Here is a 10,599-nt window from a genome sequence, read left to right on the forward strand (position 1 = left end):
CACACACACACACACACACACTGTGATCGGACACGTGGGTAAAAACAACAGCATTTGTAAACTGAGTCAATGTGTGTAGAGCTGAGGAGCAGGTGTCGGTGCAGAGTGTGAATGATGGAGACGCAGAGAGGAAGTTCATTACTGACAGAGCTGCTACACACTGTCCACAGGTGTATCCTCAGCTGTCAGACGTGTCCCAGCGTGTCTGCCTCCCTCCTCCTTCCTCACCTGCTCATCTGACAACACAATCAGAGTGTGGCACGCCGACCCACCCACTGCCGCCACAGCACACAAGAACCTGTACAGCAACGTAAGAAACACACACACACACACACACACACACAGAGGCAGGAACCTGGACTGCAACATAAGACAAACACACACTGAGTGGGTTGTGTGGTTGTGTGTGCTGTACAGGACCTGTCAAGGATTGTGTACGTTGGCGAGAATACGCAGCACCTGCAGGCGGAGGGGAAGAAGGCAGAGGCAGCAGGGGCTGATGGAAGTCTGGGATCAGAGTACTGGGAATCAGTCCGGATGGTCGACACCTGGCTGCTGGAGACCGTTGTGGAAATCTCCGGTGAGACACACGTATGCACTCTTACACACAAACACACACACACACACAAGTGTGGTGACAGGTGTGTGATGAGGTCACTGTCTCTTCAGTATCTTCGCTCTAGAGTTCCTGGACGAGCTGGTGAAGATCGAGGCTCATGACTCTGAGGTTTTGTGTCTGGAGTTCTCGCCGACTTCAACAGGTAAAGACCTCAGCTCACAGGTCGTCATGATGATGATGATGATGATGATGTCATAGCGCCACCTTCTGTGTCGTTGTTTCAGGTTTGAAGCTGTTGGCGTCAGCCAGCCGGGACCGACTGATCCACATCTTCAACCTGGAGAAGAACTACAATCTGGAACAGACTCTGAACGACCATTCAGCCTCCATCACCGCCGTCAAGTTCACAGGTGACTGAGTTCTCAGAGCAAGAGGGGGACAGTTTGCAGATGATGAAGTTAGAAGTCAGAGGAGACAAAAAGTAAAAGGATGTTTATGAATCAGTGCGTTGACGGTGTGTCACCTGTTCTCCAGGTGAGAGTCCAGAGGTTCAGATAGTGAGCTGTGGAGCCGACAAAAGCATCTACTTCCAGACGGCTGAACAGGTCGGTTTTATTTAGAATGAAACACTTCCTGTGTCCCATGATCCCTGTGAATGAACAGTGGCCTTGTGTGATCTGTCGTCTAGACGGCGGAGGGTCTCTCATTCTCCAGGAGTCATCACGTGGTGGAAAAGACGACGCTGTACGACATGGACCTGGACTCCACCAAAAAGCACGTGGTCATCGCCTGTCAGGACCGAAACGTCAGGTAAAAAAATAGCCAACGGGACGTCTGATGGAAATTAAAAAGTAGTTTCTGCTCCAGATGATCTGATGTTTCTGTTTTTTAAGAGTTTACGACGTGGAAACTGGGAAGTTGAAGAGGTGTTTGAAAGGCTCGTCCAGCGATGAAGGATCTCTGCTGAAGGTAAAGATGTGTTCTAGTTTCTACATCTCAGCGTAAAATGTTTTCAGTCAAAACCGTGAGACAAGAAATAAGTTTCCCTGCAGGTTCAGATGGACCCGTCCGGGAGCTTCTTCGCCACCAGCTGCTCCGATAAAAATATCACCATCTTTGACTACGAGTCAGGAGAGTGTGTTGCCACCCTGTTCGGACATGCAGGTGAGTAAATCCAGCTCCCCTGTAGACATGTGTGGAACATGTATGTTCAGGTGTTCAACGTGTCTTTGTGTCCTCAGAGATCATCACTTGTATGAGGTTCAGTCACGACTGTCGACACCTCATCACTGTGTCAGGAGACAGGTAAACTGCTGATGTCACAGGAAACTGTAAACTCCGTCATTCTGTTTCTAACTGTGTGTGTGTGCGCGGGCCTAGTTGTGTGTTTGTGTGGCGACTGGACGCTCAGATGACCTCCACCATGAGGAAGAGGCGGGGCCTCATACTGAAAGTTGCACCGGACGCCCGCCACCAAAAGCCTCAGAACATCCGGTGGGTGAGATGTTGAACAGAGACGTCACTGAGTCGACCATGGAGAACGGAGGAGCGGACATGTTTGTGTTTGACTTTGTTTCTGTGGTCAAACCCTTTTCAGGAGGGAGACGTTCATCACTGTTCCCTCGTCTCAGCTGCGTCAGGCGGAGGAAGAGGAGGATGAGGAGGAGGAGGAGGAGGAGTCTGACCTCAGGACTCCTACCAGACTGGACTTGGCTCAGGGTGTGGAAGAGGACATTTTCTTCAGTTTCCCTGATCAGTAGTGTTTTACTTTTAAAGTTGTTAAAATGATCTTAAAATATGTCCGATTCAAACGCTGCCATCTTGTGGTCATGACGTCATGGCGTATGTTTGAATCTTGTTTCTCTTTGTGTTTCAGATGTTCCGCAGCTTCAGACCAATGGAAAACTGCCCCTGTGGTTCAGAAAGGTGGTCAGTCCACGTCTCTGATCAGTAGCAGATAATCAGTCCTGTGTTTACTCTGCAGGCCGAGGATGAAGTTCAGGTGTGTGTGTCCTCAGCAGGGTCAGGGCGGAGCCTCCACTGCCGACCAACCAGATGCTGGGCCTCGTCAGTGTCGCAGTCGCTGGACAGAACAGCTGAATCCTCTGACTATCTGCTCCAACTGCTCCCCGAGCCCCCCCAAGAGTCCAGGGGAGGAGGAGGAGGAGGAGGACGAAGAAGACGAAGACTTCCACCCTCAGAGTCTGGAGAGTCTGCTGGGAGATAACCAAGAGGAAGGAGATGGAAAGGAGGAGGAGGAGGAGGAGGAGGAAGACTTTCACCCTCAGAGTGTGGAGAGATTGATGAAAGATGGAGAACAAGAGGAGAAGGAGGTGAGCTTTCAGTTCCAGGCTGGACAGTTAAACATGAGGAGCTTCATCTCACAAGTGAGACTCCTCACTTTAATGACTTTCAGAAGATCTTTCAGAAGATCAAATGTTTCCACCATCGTCTCTTAAAAGCGTTGCTTACCAAATGTATTTTGCATCAAATCGTTCAAACATGAACTTGACGTGTACCTGACGGTGTGTGATGGTGCTCAGGTGCTGCAGCCTGCAGGTGAGAACCGGAGCAGCTACGTCCTCCACCCCAGCAGCAGCGCCCCCGTCAGGTGAGACACAGCACAGCACCAGAGTCTGACCGGCTTCTGATTTGCTTTTAATTTGTTTGTCGTTTTCAGGAAGTTTGACGTTGAAGACGTCCCTGACCCACAGACATCGCTGAGCCAGCTGGAGGTCAGAGGTCAGGGGGCGGAGCCAGTGTGGCACACTCAGCTGAGCCCTGACTCCGCCTGCTTTGAGGGCTCTGCAGGAAGCGTGGAGCAGCCTCTTGATGCCGGTCTGACCTCCGATCAGTGACTGCTGTGGACTTCATGTCATGAGTCATTTTGGTTGAAGGTGTTGTGATGTAACGAGCTCTGTCGTCCTCCACAGACACAGACTCTCTGAGTCAGGGCAGCTCTGTGGGCAGTTTGGGTCCAGAGGACGATGAGGACAGGAACCTGCTGAAGAACCATTTTGATACGCTGGCGTCGAGTCTGAGCGAAGGTACGCTGAAACTTGACGGGCCCATGTTTTAACCTTTCTGTGATTTGATTTGAGGTATTGGTTTCCTAAGATGATATATCAGTGGTTTAAAGTCTGAAAAACTGCAGCAATGTGTATTTCCATGTTCTCTCTCCTGCCTCTCTCTGGAGCCTGGTCCTGCCTCATTCATTATTCATGAACTCAACAACAATGTGCTCAATATTAGGATATTTGTTTGTGTTTGAAACTAGAGCACAGGAACAAGTTAAATCGTCTACGTTTGAGTCTTTTTATCAGAAGTTATATTTTTATAAGAATAACTTGCTGCTGCCTGTGAACTTTGACCTTTCAGAAAAGTTCGACACTGACCTCAGGACTCAGCAGCCTCCGGAGGAAAAACACTTCCTGAACCCTCGACTCAGCATCTCCGCCCGCTTCCTGTCCCGCTTCCAGGACAGACTCAGGTGACCTTTGACCCACATGAGGCGGCTGCTGACTTTGTGTGGTGGTTGTTGTCATAGTGAGGACAGCTTGTCATTGTGGTTTCTTCAGGGTGTGGCCGAGTCGAGCTCCGCCCCCCGTCTCCATCCCGACCAGGATCTCAGAGGAGAGCGTCATCGACACATCGGTACGAAGCAGACATCTCATTGGCTGTTTACTGCAGCAACGCATCATCGCACCCGCCGTGCTGTAAACAGACATCGTTTGTTTCAAAATAAGAAATTCAGGAGAAGAGCTCCACTGTTTTAAATGTGAAGCCGTGTTATCACACAGAACGAGTCAGAACTTCACGTACACACGTCCAAGTCAGTGGATGTAAATCATCAACATGATAAATGTTTGTTTCCAGGAGAACGTGGAGTCGAGCAGCGACGTCGGGTCGAACAAGTCGACTCTCAGAGAGAGCTGCACCGGTGAGTCCAGGTTCTGTTTGTTCTATCATGTGATCACTGCAGCAGTGAGTCCAGGTTCTGTTTGTTCTATCATGTAATCACTGCAGCGGTGAGTCCAGGTTCTGTTTGTTCTCTCATGTGATCACTGCAGCAGTGAGTCCAGGTTCTGTTTGTTCTCTCATGTGATCACTGCAGTGGTGAGTCCAGGTTCTGTTTGTTCTATCATGTGATCACTGCAGTGGTGAGTCCAGGTTCTGTTTGTTCTCTCATGTGATCACTGCAGTGGTGAGTCCAGGTTCTGTTTGTTCTATCATGTGATCACTGCAGTGGTGAGTCCAGGTTCTGTTTGTTCTCTCATGTGATCACTGCAGTGGTGAGTCCAGGTTCTGTTTGTTCTATCATGTGATCACTGCAGCAGTGAGTCCAGGTTCTGTTTGTTCTCTCATGTGATCACTGCAGTGGTGAGTCCAGGTTCTGTTTGTTCTCTCATGTGATCACTGCAGTGGTGAGTCCAGGTTCTGTTTGTTCTCTCATGTGATCACTGCAGCAGTGAGTCCAGGTTCTGTTTGTTCTATCATGTGATCACTGCAGAGGTGAGTCCAGGTTCTGTTTGTTCTATCATGTGATCACTGCAGTGGTGAGTCCAGGTTCTGTTTGTTCTATCATGTGATCACTGCAGAGGTGAGTCCAGGTTCTGTTTGTTCTATCATGTGATCACTGCAGTGGTGAGTCCAGGTTCTGTTTGTTCTATCATGTGATCACTGCAGAGGTGAGTCCAGGTTCTGTTTGTTCTCTCATGTGATCACTGCAGTGGTGAGTCCAGGTTCTGTTTGTTCTATCATGTGATCACTGCAGCAGTGAGTCCAGGTTCTGTTTGTTCTATCATGTGATCACTGCAGCGGTGAGTCCAGGTTCTGTTTGTTCTCTCATGTGATCACTGCAGCAGTGAGTCCAGGTTCTGTTTGTTCTATCATGTGATCACTGCAGCAGTGAGTCCAGGTTCTGTTTGTTCTCTCATGTGATCACTGCAGTGGTGAGTCCAGGTTCTGTTTGTTCTATCATGTGATCACTGCAGTGGTGAGTCCAGGTTCTGTTTGTTCTCTCATGTGATCACTGCAGCAGTGAGTCCAGGTTCTGTTTGTTCTATCATGTGATCACTGCAGCAGTGAGTCCAGGTTCTGTTTGTTCTCTCATGTGATCACTGCAGTGGTGAGTCCAGGTTCTGTTTGTTCTATCATGTGATCACTGCAGTGGTGAGTCCAGGTTCTGTTTGTTCTCTCATGTGATCACTGCAGTGGTGAGTCCAGGTTCTGTTTGTTCTATCATGTGATCACTGCAGTGGTGAGTCCAGGTTCTGTTTGTTCTATCATGTGATCACTGCAGTGGTGAGTCCAGGTTCTGTTTGTTCTCTCATGTGATCACTGCAGTGGTGAGTCCAGGTTCTGTTTGTTCTATCATGTGATCACTGCAGTGGTGAGTCCAGGTTCTGTTTGTTCTCTCATGTGATCACTGCAGCAGTGAGTCCAGGTTCTGTTTGTTCTATCATGTGATCACTGCAGCAGTGAGTCCAGGTTCTGTTTGTTCTCTCATGTGATCACTGCAGTGGTGAGTCCAGGTTCTGTTTGTTCTCTCATGTGATCACTGCAGTGGTGAGTCCAGGTTCTGTTTGTTCTCTCATGTGATCACTGCAGTGGTGAGTCCAGGTTCTGTTTGTTCTATCATGTGATCACTGCAGCGGTGAGTCCAGGTTCTGTTTGTTCTCTCATGTGATCACTGCAGTGGTGAGTCCAGGTTCTGTTTGTTCTATCATGTGATCACTGCAGCGGTGAGTCCAGGTTCTGTTTGTTCTATCATGTGATCACTGCAGCGGTGAGTCCAGGTTCTGTTTGTTCTCTCATGTGATCACTGCAGTGGTGAGTCCAGGTTCTGTTTGTTCTCTCATGTGATCACTGCAGTGGTGAGTCCAGGTTCTGTTTGTTCTATCATGTGATCACTGCAGCGGTGAGTCCAGGTTCTGTTTGTTCTATCATGTGATCACTGCAGCAGTGAGTCCAGGTTCTGTTTGTTCTCTCATGTGATCACTGCAGTGGTGAGTCCAGGTTCTGTTTGTTCTATCATGTGATCACTGCAGCGGTGAGTCCAGGTTCTGTTTGTTCTATCATGTGATCACTGCAGCGGTGAGTCCAGGTTCTGTTTGTTCTCTCATGTGATCACTGCAGTGGTGAGTCCAGGTTCTGTTTGTTCTCTCATGTGATCACTGCAGTGGTGAGTCCAGGTTCTGTTTGTTCTATCATGTGATCACTGCAGCAGTGAGTCCAGGTTCTGTTTGTTCTATCATGTGATCACTGCAGCGGTGAGTCCAGGTTCTGTTTGTTCTATCATGTGATCACTGCAGTGGTGAGTCCAGGTTCTGTTTGTTCTATCATGTGATCACTGCAGCGGTGAGTCCAGGTTCTGTTTGTTCTATCATGTGATCACTGCAGCAGTGAGTCCAGGTTCTGTTTGTTCTCTCATGTGATCACTGCAGCGGTGAGTCCAGGTTCTGTTTGTTCTATCATGTGATCACTGCAGTGGTGAGTCCAGGTTCTGTTTGTTCTCTCATGTGATCACTGCAGTGGTGAGTCCAGGTTCTGTTTGTTCTATCATGTGATCACTGCAGTGGTGAGTCCAGGTTCTGTTTGTTCTATCATGTGATCACTGCAGTGGTGAGTCCAGGTTCTGTTTGTTCTCTCATGTGATCACTGCAGTGGTGAGTCCAGGTTCTGTTTGTTCTATCATGTGATCACTGCAGTGGTGAGTCCAGGTTCTGTTTGTTCTCTCATGTGATCACTGCAGCAGTGAGTCCAGGTTCTGTTTGTTCTATCATGTGATCACTGCAGCAGTGAGTCCAGGTTCTGTTTGTTCTCTCATGTGATCACTGCAGTGGTGAGTCCAGGTTCTGTTTGTTCTCTCATGTGATCACTGCAGTGGTGAGTCCAGGTTCTGTTTGTTCTCTCATGTGATCACTGCAGTGGTGAGTCCAGGTTCTGTTTGTTCTATCATGTGATCACTGCAGCGGTGAGTCCAGGTTCTGTTTGTTCTCTCATGTGATCACTGCAGTGGTGAGTCCAGGTTCTGTTTGTTCTATCATGTGATCACTGCAGCGGTGAGTCCAGGTTCTGTTTGTTCTATCATGTGATCACTGCAGCGGTGAGTCCAGGTTCTGTTTGTTCTCTCATGTGATCACTGCAGTGGTGAGTCCAGGTTCTGTTTGTTCTCTCATGTGATCACTGCAGTGGTGAGTCCAGGTTCTGTTTGTTCTATCATGTGATCACTGCAGCAGTGAGTCCAGGTTCTGTTTGTTCTATCATGTGATCACTGCAGTGGTGAGTCCAGGTTCTGTTTGTTCTATCATGTGATCACTGCAGTGGTGAGTCCAGGTTCTGTTTGTTCTCTCATGTGATCACTGCAGTGGTGATTAAAAGAATCGCTCATTAGTCGAGGAAACAGTTTGAAATAATCCTGATTGATTTGAAGACGTATGGCCCAGCCCTACACAATATAAAATAGAAATTTAAAAATACTATAAGGTGTGTGTGTGTGTGTGTGTGTGTGCGTGTGACCACAGTGAGATGCAGCCCATCCGTCCTCCACAGAAGAGCGTCCTCCATTATGTCCCATCAGCCCCTTCGCCGCCCAACACGCCGCCGACGCCACACTGTGGTGGTCGTTCAGTGCAGAGAGACGCTGGGAGGTGTGTGTGTCTGTGTGTGTCTGTGTGTGTCTGTGTGTGTGAGAGAGTCACTCGGGTGTTTGTTTCTGTGGTAAAGGTCACATGGTGTTGATGGGGACTCTCCTGGTCTGAGCTGTGGTTTCTGGTCCTGGTTCTGATCAAGTTCTTTTTCTCACACATCTCAATACTCATCACAGACGTGTTTCTGATCTCATGATGATGATGATGTCACCGACGCTCACATTGAATCAATTATCAACATTTATCAATGTCTGTTCTCATTAGTCTGAAGTGACCAGTAAAACCATCGCGTCCCCGTCTGAACTTTGACCTGGTCGCTGTGGTCGTCGTGATGCGGGTCAGAGGTCTCTCACCGGAGTGTTTCCTTCCTGACCTTCTGTTTTTTTTAAACCAATCAGACGTCACCTCCACCAACAGCATGGTGTCTGCGGTGCAGCAGCGGGCGTCACGGCTTGGATACCTGGGAACCACCGCCAGCTCCAGGTCCAAAGTGAGCCAGGACCCCCCCACCTGCAGCTCCCCCTCCGCCCAGGAGGAGGAGAAGGAAAACCTTTGGTCCTCCTCAGACTCTCATCCTGGTCCTGATCCCCCCGAGGACCAGACCAGCAGGTAACGGTCCCCCTGGTCCTCCAGAGTTGGACCAGGTCCAACACGTGGATTTACACCTGGACAAGATGATTGGAGACAAACATTTGACATTTTTACGACAAATACTAAAAAATGTTTTATTAAAAACAATTCTCAACAGTTTGAAGAGAAATTTGCAACGTTTTAAGACAATATTTGTGATAAAAGATTAAAATGTTTCATGGTCAAATTGTCTGTTTTCCCTCTGCGTCCATCAGTGTCGCTCTGTCCTCCCAGAAGCCCCGGCTTCATCTACCTGCAGAGACCAGCCCTCAGGTGTGGACCACACCCACTGAGGGGCCGTCAGAGGGCGGAGCCAGCAGGTGGAGCACCAGCAGCATTGAAAAAACACCGACAAATCAAAACCAAATGCTTATCCCAAGCCCCGCCCCCTGCATCACATCCACGTGCTCTGTCTCTGGGGAGAGGGCCGGTCCAGGTAGGAAGAAAGGGTTTGTGGGTAAATCTGTGATGTTATCTGATAATTTGACCGAGGAGTAATTTGTCCTTTTCCGCTCCAGTGCAGGAGACACCAAGTGATGAACTGATTAGATTTTGGTGCCAGGAGGTCAAAGGTCAACGTCACTGTGACCTAGTTGTTGGCCTCTTCAATGTGGATCATTAATGCTTGAAGGAAACTATGATTTTCAGAAGTCATTAAGTTTCCGTTTCAAATGACACAGTGATATTTTTATGAATCTGAAAAAAGCATATAGAAATATATATATATATATACACAGTAGTGTTAGTGGATTCATGCAATCACACTACGCTAGTTGTATTTATGACTGTTTTGGGGGGGGGGGGGGGGACGTATTTCTAATATCTGAAATTAAACTTTTAAACTGTTTTCTGTTTCTTGATGTTTATTTCTGATCTAGAATCAAACGAAACGCTTGGTGATGATTCCTCCTGTGGCCCCCCCACCTCTGCCTCCTGTCCACTTTCAGACAGACCCTGCCCCCCCCTCTCAGGTAGCCTCCTGCGATGTTTGCACATGTGTTGGTTTATTGTTGACCTCTGGCGCCTCCTTCAGGACGAACTATGGACACAGGCTGTTGGTTGTTTCAGGTGCTGTTGAGGCGGTGACGCTGCAGCAGTGTCAGCAAGTCGCCAACGAGCTGCGACACACGACCAGACGAGCCGTGCGCCTCCACCAGCAGGTTCCCTTTACTGCTGAACATTGTTCTTTAACTTCAGAAGTTTAGTTCCAGAGATATTTAACTTTTAAGCCTTTGTCTTCCTGCAGCTTGGTGAGTCGCTTGGCTTTGTGGAGCAGCGGCTACAGATGTCCTCTGTCCTGCAGGAGGCGTTTGAATCCGTTCACTCTGAGCTGCAGGTGGTCTTGCACGGAGAGGGGCAGGGCAGCAGCAGCACGCCCTCTGGTGGACTGGAGGGTGCAGGGACGGTGTCTCTGCTGGAGAAATACTCTGAGCTGCTGCTGCAGATGACGCAGAACAAACTGAACCGGATCTGATCACCAGGACACGTCAATCTTATTAATATCTTTATTAGCGTCAGAACTTCAAACATTAAAAGTTTTTTGTGTGTGTTTTTCTCCTCGAGTCACGACAGGAAGTGTGTGAGCGATACGGAGGCTGAAGGAAACTTCAGCCTGGCGCAGTCGCTAATCAATCACATTTCATATATGTAAAGTTTTTACGATCAGTATTAAATCAAGCGTGTTGTATTGTTTGTAAATCACGTCACTGTTTGTAAATAAACCTGTTTTACATGTTTCTTAGTTTCATATCTCAAATC

The 10,599-nt window shown here is 48.4% G+C and overlaps 1 protein-coding gene across 1 annotated transcript in view; it reads left to right on the forward strand.

Moving 5' to 3' along the window:
- The window catches only part of LOC133951423 (WD repeat-containing protein 62-like), a 10,879-nt gene extending 302 nt beyond the window's left edge, over nt 1–10,577 (forward strand). The window contains 27 exon segments of the mRNA XM_062385348.1: nt 80–198; nt 201–310; nt 418–502; nt 505–580; nt 670–761; nt 844–969; nt 1,094–1,164; nt 1,248–1,369; nt 1,453–1,528; nt 1,612–1,723; nt 1,801–1,864; nt 1,940–2,053; nt 2,157–2,278; nt 2,436–2,488; nt 2,578–2,892; nt 3,103–3,170; nt 3,240–3,397; nt 3,493–3,606; nt 3,938–4,049; nt 4,138–4,213; nt 4,436–4,499; nt 8,086–8,211; nt 8,610–8,820; nt 9,057–9,277; nt 9,720–9,812; nt 9,910–10,001; nt 10,088–10,577. Coding sequence (XP_062241332.1) covers nt 80–198; nt 201–310; nt 418–502; nt 505–580; nt 670–761; nt 844–969; nt 1,094–1,164; nt 1,248–1,369; nt 1,453–1,528; nt 1,612–1,723; nt 1,801–1,864; nt 1,940–2,053; nt 2,157–2,278; nt 2,436–2,488; nt 2,578–2,892; nt 3,103–3,170; nt 3,240–3,397; nt 3,493–3,606; nt 3,938–4,049; nt 4,138–4,213; nt 4,436–4,499; nt 8,086–8,211; nt 8,610–8,820; nt 9,057–9,277; nt 9,720–9,812; nt 9,910–10,001; nt 10,088–10,315 — 3,220 coding nt within the window. The 3' untranslated portion in view covers nt 10,316–10,577.
- Nucleotides 10,578–10,599: the final 22 nt, after the last annotated feature.

The sequence above is a fragment of the Platichthys flesus genome, chromosome 4 (assembly GCF_949316205.1).
Source record: "Platichthys flesus chromosome 4, fPlaFle2.1, whole genome shotgun sequence".
Lineage (NCBI taxonomy): Eukaryota > Metazoa > Chordata > Actinopteri > Pleuronectiformes > Pleuronectidae > Platichthys > Platichthys flesus.